General features: G+C 51.3%; 2 protein-coding genes across 2 annotated transcripts in view; one reads left to right on the forward strand and one right to left on the reverse strand.

Moving 5' to 3' along the window:
- Positions 1-14,660, reverse strand: part of IFIH1 (interferon induced with helicase C domain 1) — a 92,541-nt gene extending 77,881 nt beyond the window's left edge. Inside the window, exon 1 of the mRNA XM_073545740.1 lies at positions 14,516-14,660. The gene's annotated coding sequence lies outside the window, so the exon portion shown is untranslated. The remainder of the gene's footprint in view (positions 1-14,515) is intronic.
- Positions 14,661-14,775: 115 nt separating this feature from the next.
- Positions 14,776-17,316, forward strand: part of GCA (grancalcin) — a 28,979-nt gene continuing 26,438 nt past the window's right edge. Inside the window, exon 1 of the mRNA XM_073545741.1 lies at positions 14,776-14,964. Coding sequence (XP_073401842.1) covers positions 14,941-14,964 — 24 coding nt within the window. The 5' untranslated portion in view covers positions 14,776-14,940. The remainder of the gene's footprint in view (positions 14,965-17,316) is intronic.

Raw genomic sequence — 17,316 nt, forward strand, 5'->3', positions numbered from 1 at the left:
GCATTACTATTAATATAATGAAGGTACTATTGTTATCTGTATCACCAAGATGATTGCACTATGCAATTTTTTCATTATTTGATGCACTTTATTAGATATTTTGCATTTATCATTGAGCAGCTGCCCTGTAGTGAATTCCCTGTTATAGGTTTTTCATCTTCTTATAATATACATCATTGCATATTGATTTTTTCATTCTGTACCAAATCATCTGGCATGCCCTGCCCTCTTCATACGCACATTATTTTACATTTCGTTTTTTTATCCTTTTGTTGTGTAATCATGTTTTTAATATATATCAATAATACTATATTATACTTTCTTCTTTGAATACATTCTTTTAGGTGATTTGCCAAATACTTGTAAACCCGAGAAGGGAATGGAACACAGCCATTCAAAAAATAAATTATCTCCTGACCATGTTTTTAGAAATAGTGCGCCTCTTGAAGCATTAGGAAGCGTTCCATTTCTCGCAGCGAACCGAACTGATTCTGCAGAAGTGTCTGCCACAAAAGCAGTTGCCATCTTGAGTGAGAGTAGCGATTCCAGTATCTCTTCTCTTGAAGTCTTCTTCCGTAGATGGCTAATTCTTCTAGCCAAAAGCTAGCTAGCTACCGATGTGACCACTATATTGACTTTAATAATGACAGATGAGACTTCCCAAGCTTTTTTTTTTTAAGAAGGCCATCAGAATCTTTTATCCATCAAATCCTTAAGGCTGGGTTCACACGTAGCGGAACTCGCGGAAATTACCGCGAGAATTCCGGAATTCCATTCCGTGGGAAAATCGCATTTTAAATTCCCACGATTTTCCCGTGGAAAAACTAGCATTTTGCAAGTGTAATTAGCTTGCAGAATTGCTAGCGTTTTCCAAGCGATCTGGAGCATCGCTTGGAGAACTGATTAACAGGTTGGTCACACTCGTCAAACATACAGTAGTGTTTGATGAGTGTGACCAACTTTTTACTATTGAGGCCGCCTATGCGGCATCAATAGTAAAAGATAGAATGCAAATAATAATAATAATAAAAAAAATTGTTATTCTCACCTTCCGGCGTCCCGCGCAGCCTTCCCGCCATCTTCCGGTCCCAGTAATCCTTTGCGCGAATGACCGCGAGACCTCGACGTCATCGGGGTCATTCTCGCAAAGGATTACTGGGACCGGAAGATGCCGGGAGAGTGGAAAGAGGTGGGAAGGCTGCGCGGGACACCGGAAGGTGAGAATAACAATATTTTTTTATTTTAAATTCTATTTTTTACAGGGATATGGTACCTACAGCCCGGAGGACAGTCCCCTCTCCTCCGGACCGTGGGTACCATCCGCAAATGTTCTGCTTAATTTTCGCATGGTGGGCACAGCCACATGCGGAAAGTAAGCAGAACAATGTATCCCTATGTGGCCGGAATCGCCGCGATTCCGCTAAATTAATGAGCATGCTGCGTTTTTTACCACGAAGCGATTCCGCCGTGAAAAAAAAACGCATTAGCACAGCATTGCGGAATCCCATAGGATTGCATGGGATGCTTATTTTTCGCGGCAAAATCGAGTGTTTAAAACCGCCGCGAAAAATCCACGACGTGTGAACGCAGCCTCAATGTCAGAACGGCCAGAATCATAATTTATACAATGTGGTTCTCTGGATTTTATTTTTGATATTTTATCTCTCAATGTTAAAATTAACCTTCCCTTAAAATTATAGACTGTTCATGTCTTTGACAGTGAAACCTACAAAATCAGCAAGGGATCAAATAATTATTTCCCCCCCACTGTATGAATGCTCATGTGTATGGGAGAGTTGGTAGAAAATACTTTCATCTGAATGAAGATTTGGGCTACAGCGATGGGATGTGTAAGATCAGCTATCGGCTGCTAGACAGGGAAGTCTTGTGCTATAACCCAGCTCACCTTTCGTCAGTTCCCTTTGTCTTTCATCCAACCGTAAGATTATCTAGAAATTTTATAAATAAGCATATACCGACTTAAGGCCCTTTTACATTTAGCGATGCACCAGCGATCCCGACCAGGATACGACCCGGACAGGATCGCTGGTGCATCGCTAAATGGTCGCTAGTGAGCTGCCACACAGGCAGATCTCACAGCGATGCAGCAGTGATACAGCGGACGATACTTAACTTTCAGACGCGGCGATCCTGACGTCCTCCCGCCCGCCTCCACACGTCGCTCGTCGGCGCCAGCAGGAAACACCCGACGAGAAATGGAGCTGCGCGATCAGCGACAGACAGCAGGGAAGCCGGTCGGAGGTAAGTATCACACATAGCGATATCGCTAGCAATATCGCTGCTGCGTCACAAAATCGGTGACGTTATAGCGATATTGCTAGCGATATCGCTATGTGTAAAACCCCCTTAAGTAACGTCAGTGGATTGGCACCAAGCTGCCAGTAAATAATTTTTGAAAAGTTTATGTGTTCCATTTTTTCCCCCTTATGAATTAGACATTTACATAACGACTGGAAGAACGAGTCTCATGGCAAAGTCATAGTAACATGACGATGAATGTGGAAGTATGAGGAAACTGTAAGGTTACACACGGAACGTGCAGCAGTGACTCATGGCTATACTTACACAAGGAGAACCCACATTTACTTTGGTGACGATCGGAAAATGTAAATAAAGTGTAACTTATTCATAGCAGAACTGCACCCACTGCCAAAGGTCATGTCATATATTTATACATGCACAGGACAGGTATAGAAGCAAAGGACAGAAAAGAAAAATTGGCTACATATGTTTTCGACCACAACAGTTTTTTTTTATATTTTCAAGAGTTTATTGGGTTGAAGAGAAAGGAGTGAAGATTGAATGGGTTTAAGAATATAATATATACCATATACACCACACTGTAATACGTACAGTCACCCTATAGAGGATGCCCTGATGAAGGGAGCTGGGACAGCTCAGGAAATGCGTAGGCACCAATAAAGCTCCTTGAATTATACCTACAGCAGCGCAGTGTATCATTGCACCTTAAAGCCATCTTCATTTACAACCCTATAGAGAGGCATTTATTGGAGGCTTAAGGTCAGTGAGACTAGAGCTTATTGGCCCGTTTCTACATATGTTAGTAGTGATAGGACTACATATGTGCTTGCCCTGCAATACAAATTATGCAATTTTTGTAAAGATCCGATGTGTCTGTCCTTGGAAATTTAATTAACGACTCTAGCTGTAAGTCATTATTATTATATATATATATATATATATATATATATATATATATTTTGTATGTCTGTATCGTAATCTCTAACGTCTTCTGCAGGATTATACGGTCACCAACTGGCGGGAATAAATTGGGTGTTTGTTTAGTGGGAAAATTCAATATCAACCCTTTAATGAGCCAGGATAAAAGCCAAACCGAAAGTCCCATTTGCAGAACCGTGTTTTAGGCCTCATCAGTGCACAGCATCAGATCTGATTTTGCTGGGATAAAGACCACTGACCTTCAGGATTTCTACATCCAATAGGTGACACTAGAGATCCTGATCGCTTTCTCTCTGAAGAGGCTATATGCATACTTAAATTCCCAGAGGAGCGTTGCATGGCCTATTATTATTATTATTTATTTATATAGCACCATTGATTCCATGGTGCTGTACATGAGAAGGTGTTACATACAAGTTACAGATAACACTTACAGAAAATAAACTAACAATGACAGTCTGATACAGAGGGGAGAGAGGACCCTGCCCTTTCAGACTTATATGCTACAGGATCGTGGGGAAGGAGACAGTAGGTTGGGGGTTGCAGCAGTTCCGGTGTTGGTTGAGGTGATATCTCCGGTAGCGGTGAAGAGGTAGAGGGGTCATTGCAGGCTGTAGGCTTTCACATTTCCTTTAATGGTACAATCTCTGCTACAATCCCTGCTTGCTGTCTAGTGCAACATTTCCTTTAATGGTATATAACAGTGCCTGCTGAATGTTTGCTAAATTCATTTGTTGCATTCAACTCAATACTTACTGCTGTGTATCCATGTTGGGGCCATTAGAGATGTTATCAGGTGCAAGGTGTTACTAGCATATGGATTGTTAAGGTCGGCGGAACGCACCAAATATAAATAATAGTAGGTGCGTTCGCCGCCCGGGGTCCACCGTGCGGTAGGTGACAAGACCGCTGCTGAACAATGGCAGATGCACCTAATAGGTGCGGGACTGCGCTCGGGTTAACGTCACCCGAACGCTAAGGCAAAGGCACAGGCCCTGTTAGCGTCACAGAGGCCTGCGTGGGGCGTCGCAGCCGCGAACAGAGAAAAGCAGCGGCAGAGAAAAGCCGCAAGCGTCGGCGCCGAGGACCGGGCACCAACGGACGCTAGTGTAGGTGTGGAGCAAGTGGCGTGTAGCTTGCCACAACCCTGGAGCTGACTATTCACACTTGGTCACCACTCGTAATATCAGAGGGTAGGGGTTTCATAATGAGTCAGACACCAGTCCATACATCCATCACCATACACACACAGAATAATATGCTACACTAGCGCATGGCCGAGCCGCCATGCGGGCTTTTTATAGCCATGCGCTTCCGGGACCTTCCAGTACTTTGGGAAGGACCAATCAGATCCGACATAGGACCTGCACATGTGACCCCTGCTCTCCACTGAGAGAAATTGCGGGCATGCCCAGTAGCACGGCACGAGGACTTAGCCTCTGGAGCAGTTCCCTGCAAAGCAGGTTGCGCTACCATTGCTGCACCAGAGGTGGCAGCAACATCCAGGCTCACAGAACGAGTCTGAGGGAAATGCCTGGCTCGCCGTGATTGCTGAGCAGGAGTCTGAGCGGTCGGAGGAGAAAGAGAGACCGCAGGATGTCTGGCTCTGGATTCCCGCTGTGCAGTGCCAGGAATCCAACGCCTAACATTACTCCCCCTCCTAGGCCCCCCCCCTCTGAGCCTCACTGCGCTCAAAGGCCGCGATCAGGAGCGGTGCATGAATGTTTTCCACCGGCTCCCAGGTCCGAGCCTCGGGACCATGACCCTTCCAGTCCAAAGTCCACCAAACAAAATTTTTTGCCACGGACAAACCTGCGCCCCACGATGGCGTTAACCTCAAACTCATCAGACGATAAGTCTGATGACCCGGCAGATGACTCAGAAAACCGGACCATGTGAACTGGTTTGAGGAGGGACACATGGAACACGTCCGAAATGGCCAAATGTGGAGGAAGAGCCAGGCGGTAGACCACCGAGCTAAGTCGCTCGAGGACCTTGAATGGTCCAATGTATCGCGGTGCGAACTTGGGAGACTCAACCCGCAGTTTAATGTTTCGGGTGGAGAGCCATACCATGTCGCCAGGGGAGAAGCTTGGCGCGGGCCGCCGATGCGTGTAGGCGGACGCCCTCATCCTTTCTTTAGATGCCCGGATAGCATCCTGAGTGCGATCCCAAATGTCCCGGGCCTCCACTGCCCAGTCTGCCACCCTGGAGTCGGTGGAGGACACTGGCATCGGGACAGGGACGCGTGGATGTTGACCATAGTTTAGGAGAAAGGGCGTCTGACCAGTGGAAACAGCCACCGCATTGCTTAGGGCAAATTCAGCCCAAGGTAGCAAGGATGCCCAGTCATCCTGCCTGGCAGAGACAAAATGCCGTAAATAGGTGACCAAGGTCTGATTGGCTCTCTCGACCAAGCCATTCGTCTCGGGATGGTAAGCGGAGGATAGATTTAGCTCGATGCTGAGTAAACTGCAGAGCTCCCTCCAAAACCGAGACGCAAACTGGGGACCGCGGTCACTCACAATTTTGTCCGGCATGCCATGTAAACGGAATATGTGCTTAGTGAACAAGGTGGCCAGACCTCGAGCGGAAGGCAGGCGTGCGAGTGGCACCAGATGCACCATTTTAGAAAAATGGTCGGTGACCACCCAGATGACCGTACTGCCACCAGACTTGGGCAGGCCAACTATGAAATCCATGCCAACCATCTCCCAAGGTCTATCCGCCACTGGCAGGGGAAACAACAGCCCCGCCGGCCTCTGTCTAGAGGGTCTGTTCCGAGCACACGACACACATGCTTGCACGTATTCCTTGACATCTCGAGCCATATGTGGCCACCAATATGACCTTGCCAGGAGTTCGGCGGTCCGTTTATTACCAAAATGGCCACCCACCCTGGAGGCATGTGCCCAGGCGAGGACCTCCGGCCATAGCTGAGGAGGCACCAAGGTCTTGCCTGGTGGTACCGACTCGAGAGCAACTGGGGCCACGGTCGTAAAACTCTCCGGCGGGAGAATTAACCGAGGCTCAGCTTCTCCTTCTTCCGCTGAGACCACTGAACGTGAGAGAGCATCCGCACGGATGTTCTTCTCTCCAGAGAGGTAGTGGAGGGTGAAGCGGAATCGGGAAAAGAAGAGCGACCACCTGGCCTGACGGGAATTCAGGCGTTGGGCCGTCTGTAGATAGACCAGGTTTTTATGGTCCGTATATACCTGAAAGGGAAACCGGGCTCCCTCCAGGAGATGTCTCCACTCAGAAAAAGCCAACTTCATGGCTAGCAGCTCCCTGTCGCCGATGGAGTAATTTTTCTCCGCCGGTGAGAAGGTCTTGGAATAGAAGAAGCAGGGATGCTTCCGACCTTGAGCATCCTTTTGATAAAGGACTGCTCCTGCACCGACGGAAGAAGCGTCTACCTCAAGGATAAACGGCTTATCCACATCGGGACGATGTAATATGGGAGCGCCAGCAAAATGTGATTTTATAGCCGAGAAGGCCTTGGAGACATGTTCTGACCAAGCATTGGGGTTAGCTCCTTTCTTGGTGAGAGCAACCAAAGGAGCCACCAGTGTGGAAAAGTGTGGTATGAACTGGCGGTAGTAATTCACAAACCCCAAAAAGCGCTGCACCGCTTTGAGGGAATGGGGTTCCTGCCAGTCCATTACCGCTTGTAGTTTGGCAGGATCCATGGCCAGCCCCTGGGCCGAGATGATATAGCCCAGGAACGGCAAGGACTCCTGCTCAAACTGGCACTTCTCCAGCTTGGCAAATAGCGAGTTCGCCCGCAGACGGTCGAAGACCCTGCAGACGTCTCTCCGGTGGGTGGTCAAATCTGGCGAAAAGATGAGTATGTCATCCAGATAGACCACCACCGAGGTAGAGAGCATGTCGCGGAAGACGTCGTTGACAAAGTCTTGGAAGACAGCTGGCGCATTACAAAGGCCAAAGGGCATAACCAGGTATTCGTAATGGCCATCCCTGGTATTAAAAGCTGTCTTCCATTCGTCTCCTTCGCGAATGCGGATCAGGTTGTATGCACCCCGCAGATCTAATTTAGTAAAGATCCGGACCCCCCGCAACCTGTCAAATAACTCCCAGATCAACGGTAGGGGGTATTTGTTTTTAACCGTGATAGCATTGAGACCTCGGTAGTCAATGCAGGGGCGTAACTCTCCGTTCTTCTTCTGTACGAAGAAGAACCCTGCACCAGCCGGTGACACAGATTTTCTGATGAAACCCCTAGCCAGGTTCTCCCGGATATATTGGGACATAGCCTCCGTCTCAGGGAGTGATAAGGGGTAAACACAGCCCCGGGGAGGCTCTGTGCCTGGCAGGAGATCAATCGGGCAATCATGGGAACGGTGCGGCGGGAGCGTCTCCGCAGACTTCTTAGAGAAGACGTCCGCGTACTGGTGGTAGGGTTTGGGGAGCGCGGAGAGATCCGCAGGCACTTCAGTGTAAGCCACCTGAACGCTGCCCCTCAGGCACCTTCCCTCACAGTCCTTGCCCCAGCCCAGTATCTTCCCCGAAGCCCAGTCAATATGAGGGGAGTGGCAACGAAGCCAGGGAACTCTGAGGAGCACCTGATCGATACCATTGGGCATAATAAGCAGGGACAGAGTCTCCTGATGTGAGGGTGAAATAGAGAGTCCGAATGGGGCTGTCTGATGGGTCACCTGAGACGGTAACGGTGCCCCATTTTCCACCCTAATGGTCAGAGGTTGGGAGAGTAACACCAGAGGGATAGCGTGTCTCTGGGCAAAAGTCGAGGACATAAAGTTCCCCTCGGCCCCGGAATCCAGGGTGACCTCTGCCTCCCAGGTGGAGGACCCACTATCTAACGTACCCCGGAACACCGGTTTGGGTGAAAAGGGTCCCACCTTGGATTGACCACCACCTACGGCCACTGAACGTGGTCGTCTTTTCGGCCGCTGAGGGCATGTGCCAGCCGAGTGGCCAAACTGTCGGCACTGATAACAGCGCACAGAGCTTCGCATCGGACGTGACTTAGTGCCGGTGCGAGACACCTCCATAGGCTCAGAGGAAGGGAGCTCCTGTGCAGGATATATCAGCGGCTCGGTAAAGGTGGGAGCCAAATTAACCCTACGTCTGGATTGCGCTCGTTCCAACCCGCGCTCCGTGAAGCGGAGATCAATGCGGGTGGAAACGGCGATCAACTCCTCCAGACTTGTGGGAATTTCCCTAGTAGCTAGAGCATCTTTTACGTGCTCAGCCAGGCCTCTCCAAAACACCGGGACCAACACTTTGTCCGGCCACTCTAAATCGGAAGCCAGTGTCCGAAACTGGACAGCATGATGGCTAACCGAAAGTGACCCTTGTGTTAAGGATAACAGTTGGAGAGCCGTATCGTGTGTGACCCGTGGTCCCAAGAAGACTTGCTTCAGAGCCGCGAGGAACTGAGCAGCTCCCTGTACCACGGGATCATCACGTTCCCACAATGGCGTGGCCCACTGTAATGTCCGGCCAGACAACAGGGAGACAATAAATCCCACCTTAGCCCGCTCTGTAGGAAACCGTGCAGCCAGCAACTCCAGCTGAATGGAGCACTGACTAACGAATCCCCTACAGGAGGCACTATCACCCGAAAACTTATCGGGGAGCGGGAGGCGAGACATTGTCGGCAAGGGCAAAAGTGTGGGCGCACGTGAGACAGCCTCAGCGACTGTCTGAGCAGCAGCTAGCGCAGCATTCGCAGCTGAGTTGGTGCTCTCAATCGCCGCCAACCTGCTCTCCAGCTGCCGAATGTAGCGCTGCAGCTGCTGCACATCTGCCATTGCCAGCCAGACCCTGGCGCTAGTGTAATGTTAAGGTCGGCGGGAACGCACCAAATATAAATAATAGTAGGTGCGTTCGCCGCCCGGGGTCCACCGTGCGGTAGGTGACAAGACCGCTACTGAACAATGGCAGATGCACCTAATAGGTGCAGGACTGCGCTCGGGTTAACGTCACCCGAACGCTAAGGCAAAGGCACAGGCCCTGTTAGCGTCACAGAGGCCTGCGTGGGGCGTCGCAGCCGCGAACACCAATAGTTGCTGTTGCTACAGCGCAGCGGCAGAGAAAAGCCGCAAGCGTCGGCGCCGAGGACCGGGCACCGACGGACGCTAGTGTAGGTGTGGAGCAAGTAGCGTGTAGCTTGCCACAACCCTGGAGCTGACTATTCACACTCGGTCACCACTCGTAATATCAGAGGGTAGGGGTTTCATAATGAGTCAGACACCAGTCCATACATCCATCACCATACACACACAGAATAATATGCTACACTAGCGCATGGCCGAGCCGCCATGCGGGCTTTTTATAGCCATGCGCTTCCGGGACCTTCCAGTACTTTGGGAAGGACCAATCAGATCCGACATAGGACCTGCACATGTGACCCCTCCTCTCCACTGAGAGGAGAAGTTGCGGGCATGCCCAGTAGCACGGCACGAGGACTTAGCCTCTGGAGCAGTTCCCTGCAAAGCAGGTTGCGCTACCATTGCTGCACCAGAGGTGGCAGCAACATCCAGGCTCACAGAACGAGTCTGAGGGAAATGCCTGGCTCGCCGTGATTGCTGAGCAGGAGTCTGAGTGGTCGGAGGAGAATGAGAGACCGCAGGATGTCTGGCTCTGGATTCCCGCTGTGCAGTGCCAGGAATCCGACGCCTAACATGGATGTAGCCAGGCCCCGTGGCTTTGATTGTGTAACCTCCCCTGGTGTGCTAGCCAATTGCTAATTTATCCAATATCAGTTCCCACAATCCCTCTCACCTGAGCCTCTACTCAGTCCTATATATTTAGATGCATCCTAAGGGGGCACGTGTGTGGGGTCTGGCACGTGTCTCCCTGCAGCATAAGTATCTTGAAGATGCAGTTATTACAACGGAAGTTAGTCACGGCAGGAGTCAGGACCCCACACTATACACCTGTCTCTTTTGGGTATGTCTGCTGAGTTAGCACTTCTTACTACTTGGATCAAGCTCTTCTATTAACCCTCCTACTCTTTCACCATGTTTACATATGCCCTCACAGTGTTTGCTCCTTTAATCCTCACTCTCCTTCGCTATCCCCAAACCCCAGCACCCTCTAACCAAATAATCATCTCCCCCCTGCCCACCTGACCTGCTCCTCAACCTCAAATCTGTACTAATGAAACATAAAACAAGCTAGCCGCTCTCCTTCTCCCATCTGCTCCCCCTTTCTCTGCTTCTCCTCACTGCTGGCGACATATCTCCCAATCCTGGACCCCCACAGCTCATACCCCCCATTACTACCCCTTCCTACTGCTCCCTTTGTAATAAAAACTACCGCAATCTATCCAACTTAAAACCTGTGCCATTGACACCCAACCCCCTTCTCCCTCTCTCTGGAGCACTTTGGAATGCCCGCTTCATCTGCAATAAGCTTCATGTGATTCATCACCTCTTTCTCTCTCGCAATCTTGCCTTCCTTGGCCTCACAGAAACATGGCTGACACCCTCTGACACCGCCTCCCCTGCTGCGCTGTGTTACGGCGGCCTCCACTTCACCAACACTCCTCGCCCCGGCAACAGACACTGTGGAGGAGTGGGGCTTTTCCTTTCATCCAACTGCACCTTTAACCCAATCCCACCTCTTCCCTCCCTAATCCTCCCCTCTTTTGAAGTCCAAGCTTTCCACATCTACTCTCCCTTCAACCTCCAAGTGGCCTTCATATACCGACCTCCAGGCCCGACCACTGCCTTCATTGACCAATTCTCTACCTGGCTTCTTCATTTTCTTTCAACTGACATCCCCACTATCATCATGGGTGACTTCAACATCCCCACTGATACCCTTCAGTCAGCAGCCTCCAAACTCCTGTCCCTTACTTCATCCTTTGGACTTACTCAGTGGTCCTCCTCAGCCACCAGCCTCTGCTCAATTTCTAACTTCACCAGCTCCCCTCTCCCTCTATCTGACCACCATCTACTCACTTTCTCATCCCTGTCCTCCTCTCCTGGCACCCTTGTCCAGGAACTTGCGCACCCCCGCAGAAACCTCGCTCACCTAGACACCCACACGCTCTCTGACTCTATTCTACCACTGGCATCCATATCCTCACTCCACGACACAGACAGTGCCACTGCTTTCTACAATACCACTCTCGCATCAGCTCTTGACACAGTCGCCCCGCTCGTTCATGGCAGAATGTGACATATCAACAGACAACCCTGGCACAATAACACCACTAAAAAGCTCCAGCAAGTGTTCAGGACTGCAGAGCGGCGTTAGAAGAAAACAAATTCGCAAGACAACTTCACCACATTCAAACAGGCAACACTTGCTTTCAAATCTGCCCTCACCTCTGCTAAACAGGCCTACTTCACAACCCTCGTATCTTCCCTATCTTACAACCCCAAACAGTTATTCAAAACTTTTAACTCCCTCCTCCGCCCACCACTGCCCCCTCCAACCTCCCTCAACTCTGCCGAGGACTTTGCCACACACTTCAAAAACAAGATTGACCAAACAAGGCAAGTCTTTGCATACCAGACCAATGCCCAAACCCCATAACCTCCCTATCCAACAACAGGGGAAGGGGAGCTTAATTGTCTCTTCTCCAAATCGCACCTCACAACCTGTGCACTTAACCCCATCCCACCTCCTCCCCAACCTCACCACCACACTTATCCCATCCCTAACCCACCTCTTCAACCTATCACTAACGTCCGGTACCTTCCCTCCTGCTTTTGTACATGCCACAATCACGCCTATCCTTAAAAAGCCAACCCTCGACCCAACCGCTATGTCCAGTTATCGCCCAATATCACTGCTCCCATTCGCTTCCAAACTCCTGGAGCAGCACGTCCACACTGGACTTTCCTCCCACCTCTCATCTAACTTGCTCTTTGACAATCTACAATCTGGTTTCCACCCCCATCTATCCACTGAGACAGCCGTGACCAAAATTACTAACGACCTACTTACAGCCAAATCAAACGGTCAATACTCTATACTCCTCCTTCTAGACCTGTCCTCTGCTTTCGACACAGTTGACCACTGCCTCCTACTACAGATCCTCTCCTCCTTTGGCATCAAAGACCTCGCCCTATCCTGGATCTCCCCATACCTTTCCAACCGCACATTCAGCGTCTCCCACTCCAACACTACCTCCTCATCCCACCCTCTCTCTGTTGGAGTCCCCCAAGGCTCTGTTCTAGGACCCCTACTCTTTTCAATCTATACACTTGGTCTGGGGCAACTCATAAAGTCCCACAGATTCCAGTACCACCTTTATGCTGATGACACTCAGATCTACCTCTCTGGCCAGAATCCCAGAGTGTCTATCAGCCATATCCTCCTTCTCCTCTCGTTTCCTCAAGCTCAATGTTGACAAATCTGAACTCATCATCTTTCCTCCATCTCACAGATCTTCCTTACCCGACCTATCTATAACAATTAATGACATCATGCTTTCCCCAGTACCGGAAGTCTGCTGCCTCGGAGTAACCTTTGACTCTGCCCTGTCCTTCAAACTGCACATCCAAGCTCTCTCCACCTCCTGCCTTTTCCAGCTCAAAAATATTTCCAGAATCCGTCCTTTCCTCAACCCTCAATCTACTAAAATGCTTGTGCATTCCCTCATCTCCCACCTTGACTACTGCAACATCCTTTCCTGTGGTCTCCCTGCTAACACCCTCGCACCTCTCCTGTCCATCCTTAACTCTGCTGCCGACTAATTCATCTCTCTCCTCGCTTCTCCCCTCTGTAAATCTCTTCACTGGCTCCCATTCCCTCAGCGTATCCAGTTCAAATTACTAATACTGACCTACAAGGCCATCTATAACCTGTCTCCTCTGGGTCGCCCTCCCAGGGCTGTGTGGTACTCGGTACCGGGCCGGTCTCTCAAAGGGGAATGTCACAGCAGCGGTGACCCGGTCCGTGGCCCTGGGCACCATGTAAAAGGGGTTAAGTGAGGGAATAAAGTTTATGAGCGAATGATTCGTGACGCCACCTGTGGTGTTCGGCAATGAAGGTGTTAAGCTGACGCTGCAGACAGATCCCCTGGGACAGATGGTGTGGTGCAGCTAATATGTTGTGGCCCTCCACAGGTAGGGCAGTAATCCCAGGGCAGTGAGGGTAGGTGTTGAGGAAGAGGGTGCAGTGTCTGGCACGGGAATGAAGCAGTGCTGACGGGGTTGCAGGAAGAAGGCAAGGACACAACAAGGTGCATTCTTTACCTTTACTTTGCTTGGCAAACGCAGTCCAGGGTCCTGATTACAGAGGGCACAGGAGCTGGCTAGCCTGGAAGCAACTTAGGAATCTCTCTAGGCAGATGGGTTGTGTAGTCTCCTTCCTAGCGCATATTTTTCGGTACTTGCAGTACTGTGTTACACTGAAGTTCCACTTGCTTATTCTCTTTAGAACTCCCAGCTGTAGCCTTACTCTTCTGGCTCACACGTCGCTGTTGTGCCTCCGAGTCTTATGTGGGAATAGAGCATCTACAGCTTCCTATTCCTCTGATTTCTGTTGCAGGACCATCAGTGTCCATACAGCCTTGGAGACCGGGCTCCAGATCATGCGCTATAGCTGGGAATGAGCCTGAAATCTCTGCTCAATCTCCCAGCTCTTCTCCTCACGTCCACACACGGCGCCCTCCTCACACGAACTCCCCAATCTTCCTTCCTGGCCCCCAGAGAGCAGCTCCTCCCCCAGGTTTGGTTCAGAGGTCCCTCTGCTGATCTGGAATGGAAACGGTGTTGTGTGTTATGGTTAACTGCTAGAGAGATCCTTCGTTGCTCCCAAGCATGACATCACACTCCCTAGGAGGAAGGCAATGCCACTGTGGCGACCGTACTCCTGGGGGCGCCGCAACTCCATACATCTCTGAACTAATCTCCCGATACCTTCCCTCACGTAATCTCCGGTCCTCCCAAGACCTCCTTCTCTCCTCCACACTTATTCGCTCCTCACCCAACCGCCTCCAAGACTTCTCCCGAATATCCCCCATCCTCTGGAATTCTTTGCCCAAACACGTCCGACTATCAACCACATTCAGATCCTTCAGACGGAACCTGAAAACCCACCTATAAGTCTCCTCACGCCGGCTTGGCACTCTCCACAAGGAGAAATGTTCCCTGGTTAAAGGGGTTGTTCACTATTCGGACTGCCCCTTCTCAATTCTTATGTTTTCCCCTGTAAAATAACACCTTTAATAGTCTTTATGCCTGAGATATAATGTGACCCCGCGCTGCTTTCACTTTTTAGGTTTTGTCCCTCCCCCCCTAAACCGACGCAGACAGCTGCGCTGGTAACAGGACGCCGCGCCGCTCACCACTGAGGCGCTTCTGACTCTTCAGACTTCAGAGGGGAGTTCGCGCGGGCACAGACGTCACGTGCTCCTCCGCCGTCCAATAGCAGCGCAGCAGCTCTCCAGTACCAGTTTACTCTGGTAGAGAAGATGATTGAGAGCAAAGAAGGGAAAGGGAGGGGGGGAGCAGAGGAGGGAGCGAGAGCGGGGAGAAATGACGTCAGCGGTGGGAGGGGGCAGCGAGTCTACACCTTAGGGGAGGAGGTTAGCCAATAGGAGAAGGCGCAGCCACACCCAGGGGAGGCTTGTGACCAATCAGAGCGTCGCTTTGACAGAACGTCCGCTGTGTTACATTCCTTGCAGTCCCCAGATTGGAGCTAGGTGCGGGCGGCGGAGCAGCAGCCACTCTCCACACACGGCACATAACGGACAGCAGCAGCGAGCGGACGATGGCGTATCCCGGATACGGAGGCGTAAGTGAGGGCCTGCGGGGACGGGGGGCGACCTGTGCGCCCACATGGCAGCCAGGACCGGGTGTGGTGTGACCGGCGCTGTGCGCCCTGAGGAGGAGCGCTGGAGTCGGGGGGGCAGCATTTGTGGGGGCTTCACTTACATATTTGGCTGTACAGTCACCAGCATGATTAATAGCAACCCCTATATGTGCCTCTGACCCCCCCCCATATGTGCAGCTAGCACCCCCCATATGTGCCACTGACCCCCCCCCCATATGTGCAGCTAGCGTCCCCCCATATGTGCCACTGACCCCCCCCATATGTGCAGCTAGCGTTCCCCCATATGTGCCTCTGACCCCCCCATATGTGCAGCTAGCGTCCCCTATATGTGCCTCTGACCCCCCCCCATATGTGCAGCTAGCACCCCCCATGTGTGCCTCTGACCCCCCCATATGTGCAGCTAGCGTCCCCCCCATATGTGCAGCTAGCGTCCCCCCCATATGTGCAGCTAGCGTCCCCCCCATATGTGCAGCTAGCGTCCCCCCCATATGTGCAGCTAGCGTCCCCCCCATATGTGCAGCTAGCGTCCCCCCCCATATGTGCAGCTAGCGTCCCCCCCCATATGTGCAGCTAGCGTCCCCCCCCATATGTGCAGCTAGCGTCCCCCCCCATATGTGCAGCTAGCGTCCCCCCCCATATGTGCAGCTAGCGTCCCCCCCCATATGTGCAGCTAGCGTCCCCCCCCATATGTGCAGCTAGCGTCCCCCCCCATATGTGCAGCTAGCTCCCCCCATATGTGCAGCTAGCTCCCCCCATATGTGCAGCTAGCACCCCCCATATGTGCCTCTGACCCCCCCATATGTGCAGCTAGCGTCCCCTATATGTGCCTCTGACCCCCCCATATGTGCAGCTAGCGTCCCCCCCATATGTGCAGCTAGCGTCCCCCTATATGTGCCTCTGACCCCCCTACATGTGCCTCTGACCCCCACACATGTGCCTCTGACCCCCCCATATGTGCAGCTAGCGTCCCCTATATGTGCCTCTGACCCCCCCATGTGCATCCAGCACCCACCTACTTGTGCCTCTGACCCCCCCATGTGCATCTAGCACCCCCTATATGTGCCTTTGACCCCAACATATGTGCAGCTAGTGTCCCCTATATGTGCCTCTAGCACCTCCCCTAAATCTACATGCCTCTGGCGCTGCCCCCCCCCTATATGTGACTCTGGCCCCCCTCCCCTGTATAGGTATCTAGCACCCCCCTTCCCTGTACGGGCATCTGGTGCATGCTCCCCCCCACCCTTATATGGGCCTCTGGCACCCCCCGCCCCTATATGTGCTTCTGGTGCGCCCCACATATATGTGCCTCTGGCGCCTCCCCTATATGTACATCTGGCGCACCCCCCCTATTTGTTTAGCAGGCACCCTGTATATGGGCGGCAAGGGCCCCCTGTAGTCATGTCACATGCCCCCTCTCTTGTGCCCCCCCATTAGGATACCAGCAGATGACTGGTCACATTACGTCCTTGTACCTAATAATGCGGTTGGGCGCCAGCATCCGTCATGACATAAACTTTGTCACAAGTCGCTCCAGATCTTCTGCATCGACCGATTTGTAACAAACGAGGTGGAGGAAATCCATCTCATGCTGATTTTTTTCCAACTTGCTACTCCATGTAGGAATGACATGCAGTTTTGTTTTTATGGTCACCTGATGTATGTAGCCCCAGCCGAGGCAAAGGTCTCGTCACAACCCTCCTCTATATGGAGAGACGTCTCCATCCATTCACTTCCATGGGCATTCTGAAAATAGCCATGGATATGCTGTAAATGCCGCTAAACCAGAGCCCATATCTCAAACTGTATGGCGGCTCTGCAAAAATTAAAAAAGCAACAAAAAAAAGAGCAGTGGGAATAAAAGAGTAGAAAATGCCCATTTCTTTGACCCAGTGACAGGTCTTCATCAAGCGCAGCCATTGTTCTTCTGACAAATGCCAACCTTAGTGATGGCCTCAGAGTCCACGACCTAGAAGAATCTGTTAGACATGTCCGCAGCCCTGCAATATGTCCCACCTAATCATCCGCCACTGGTGACGCCATGGAAATGGGCCAAAGGTGCCCTGCGTGCCTGATGGCTGCGGCGCCATCTGTGCCGTTACTTTGTTGTAGATGGTCATTATTCCAGGGGTTTGTTCCTTGTTTGTCTCCTCCTGTCTGGATGACACCTGTGGATAAATGAGGAATGTCAGGAGCTGCCCATACACGTCCCCGTGATGGGATGAGGAGCTTTACGTTACTCTGATGGATCATTAAAGGTCGCACAACTCGTGTGCGTCAGATCATCAGCCCATAAAACGTGATGTGGGGCAAAAA

This window comes from Dendrobates tinctorius, unplaced genomic scaffold (genome assembly GCF_039654945.1).
Source record: "Dendrobates tinctorius isolate UK_male_01 unplaced genomic scaffold, ASM3965494v1 ptg000143l, whole genome shotgun sequence".
Taxonomy (NCBI): domain Eukaryota; kingdom Metazoa; phylum Chordata; class Amphibia; order Anura; family Dendrobatidae; genus Dendrobates; species Dendrobates tinctorius.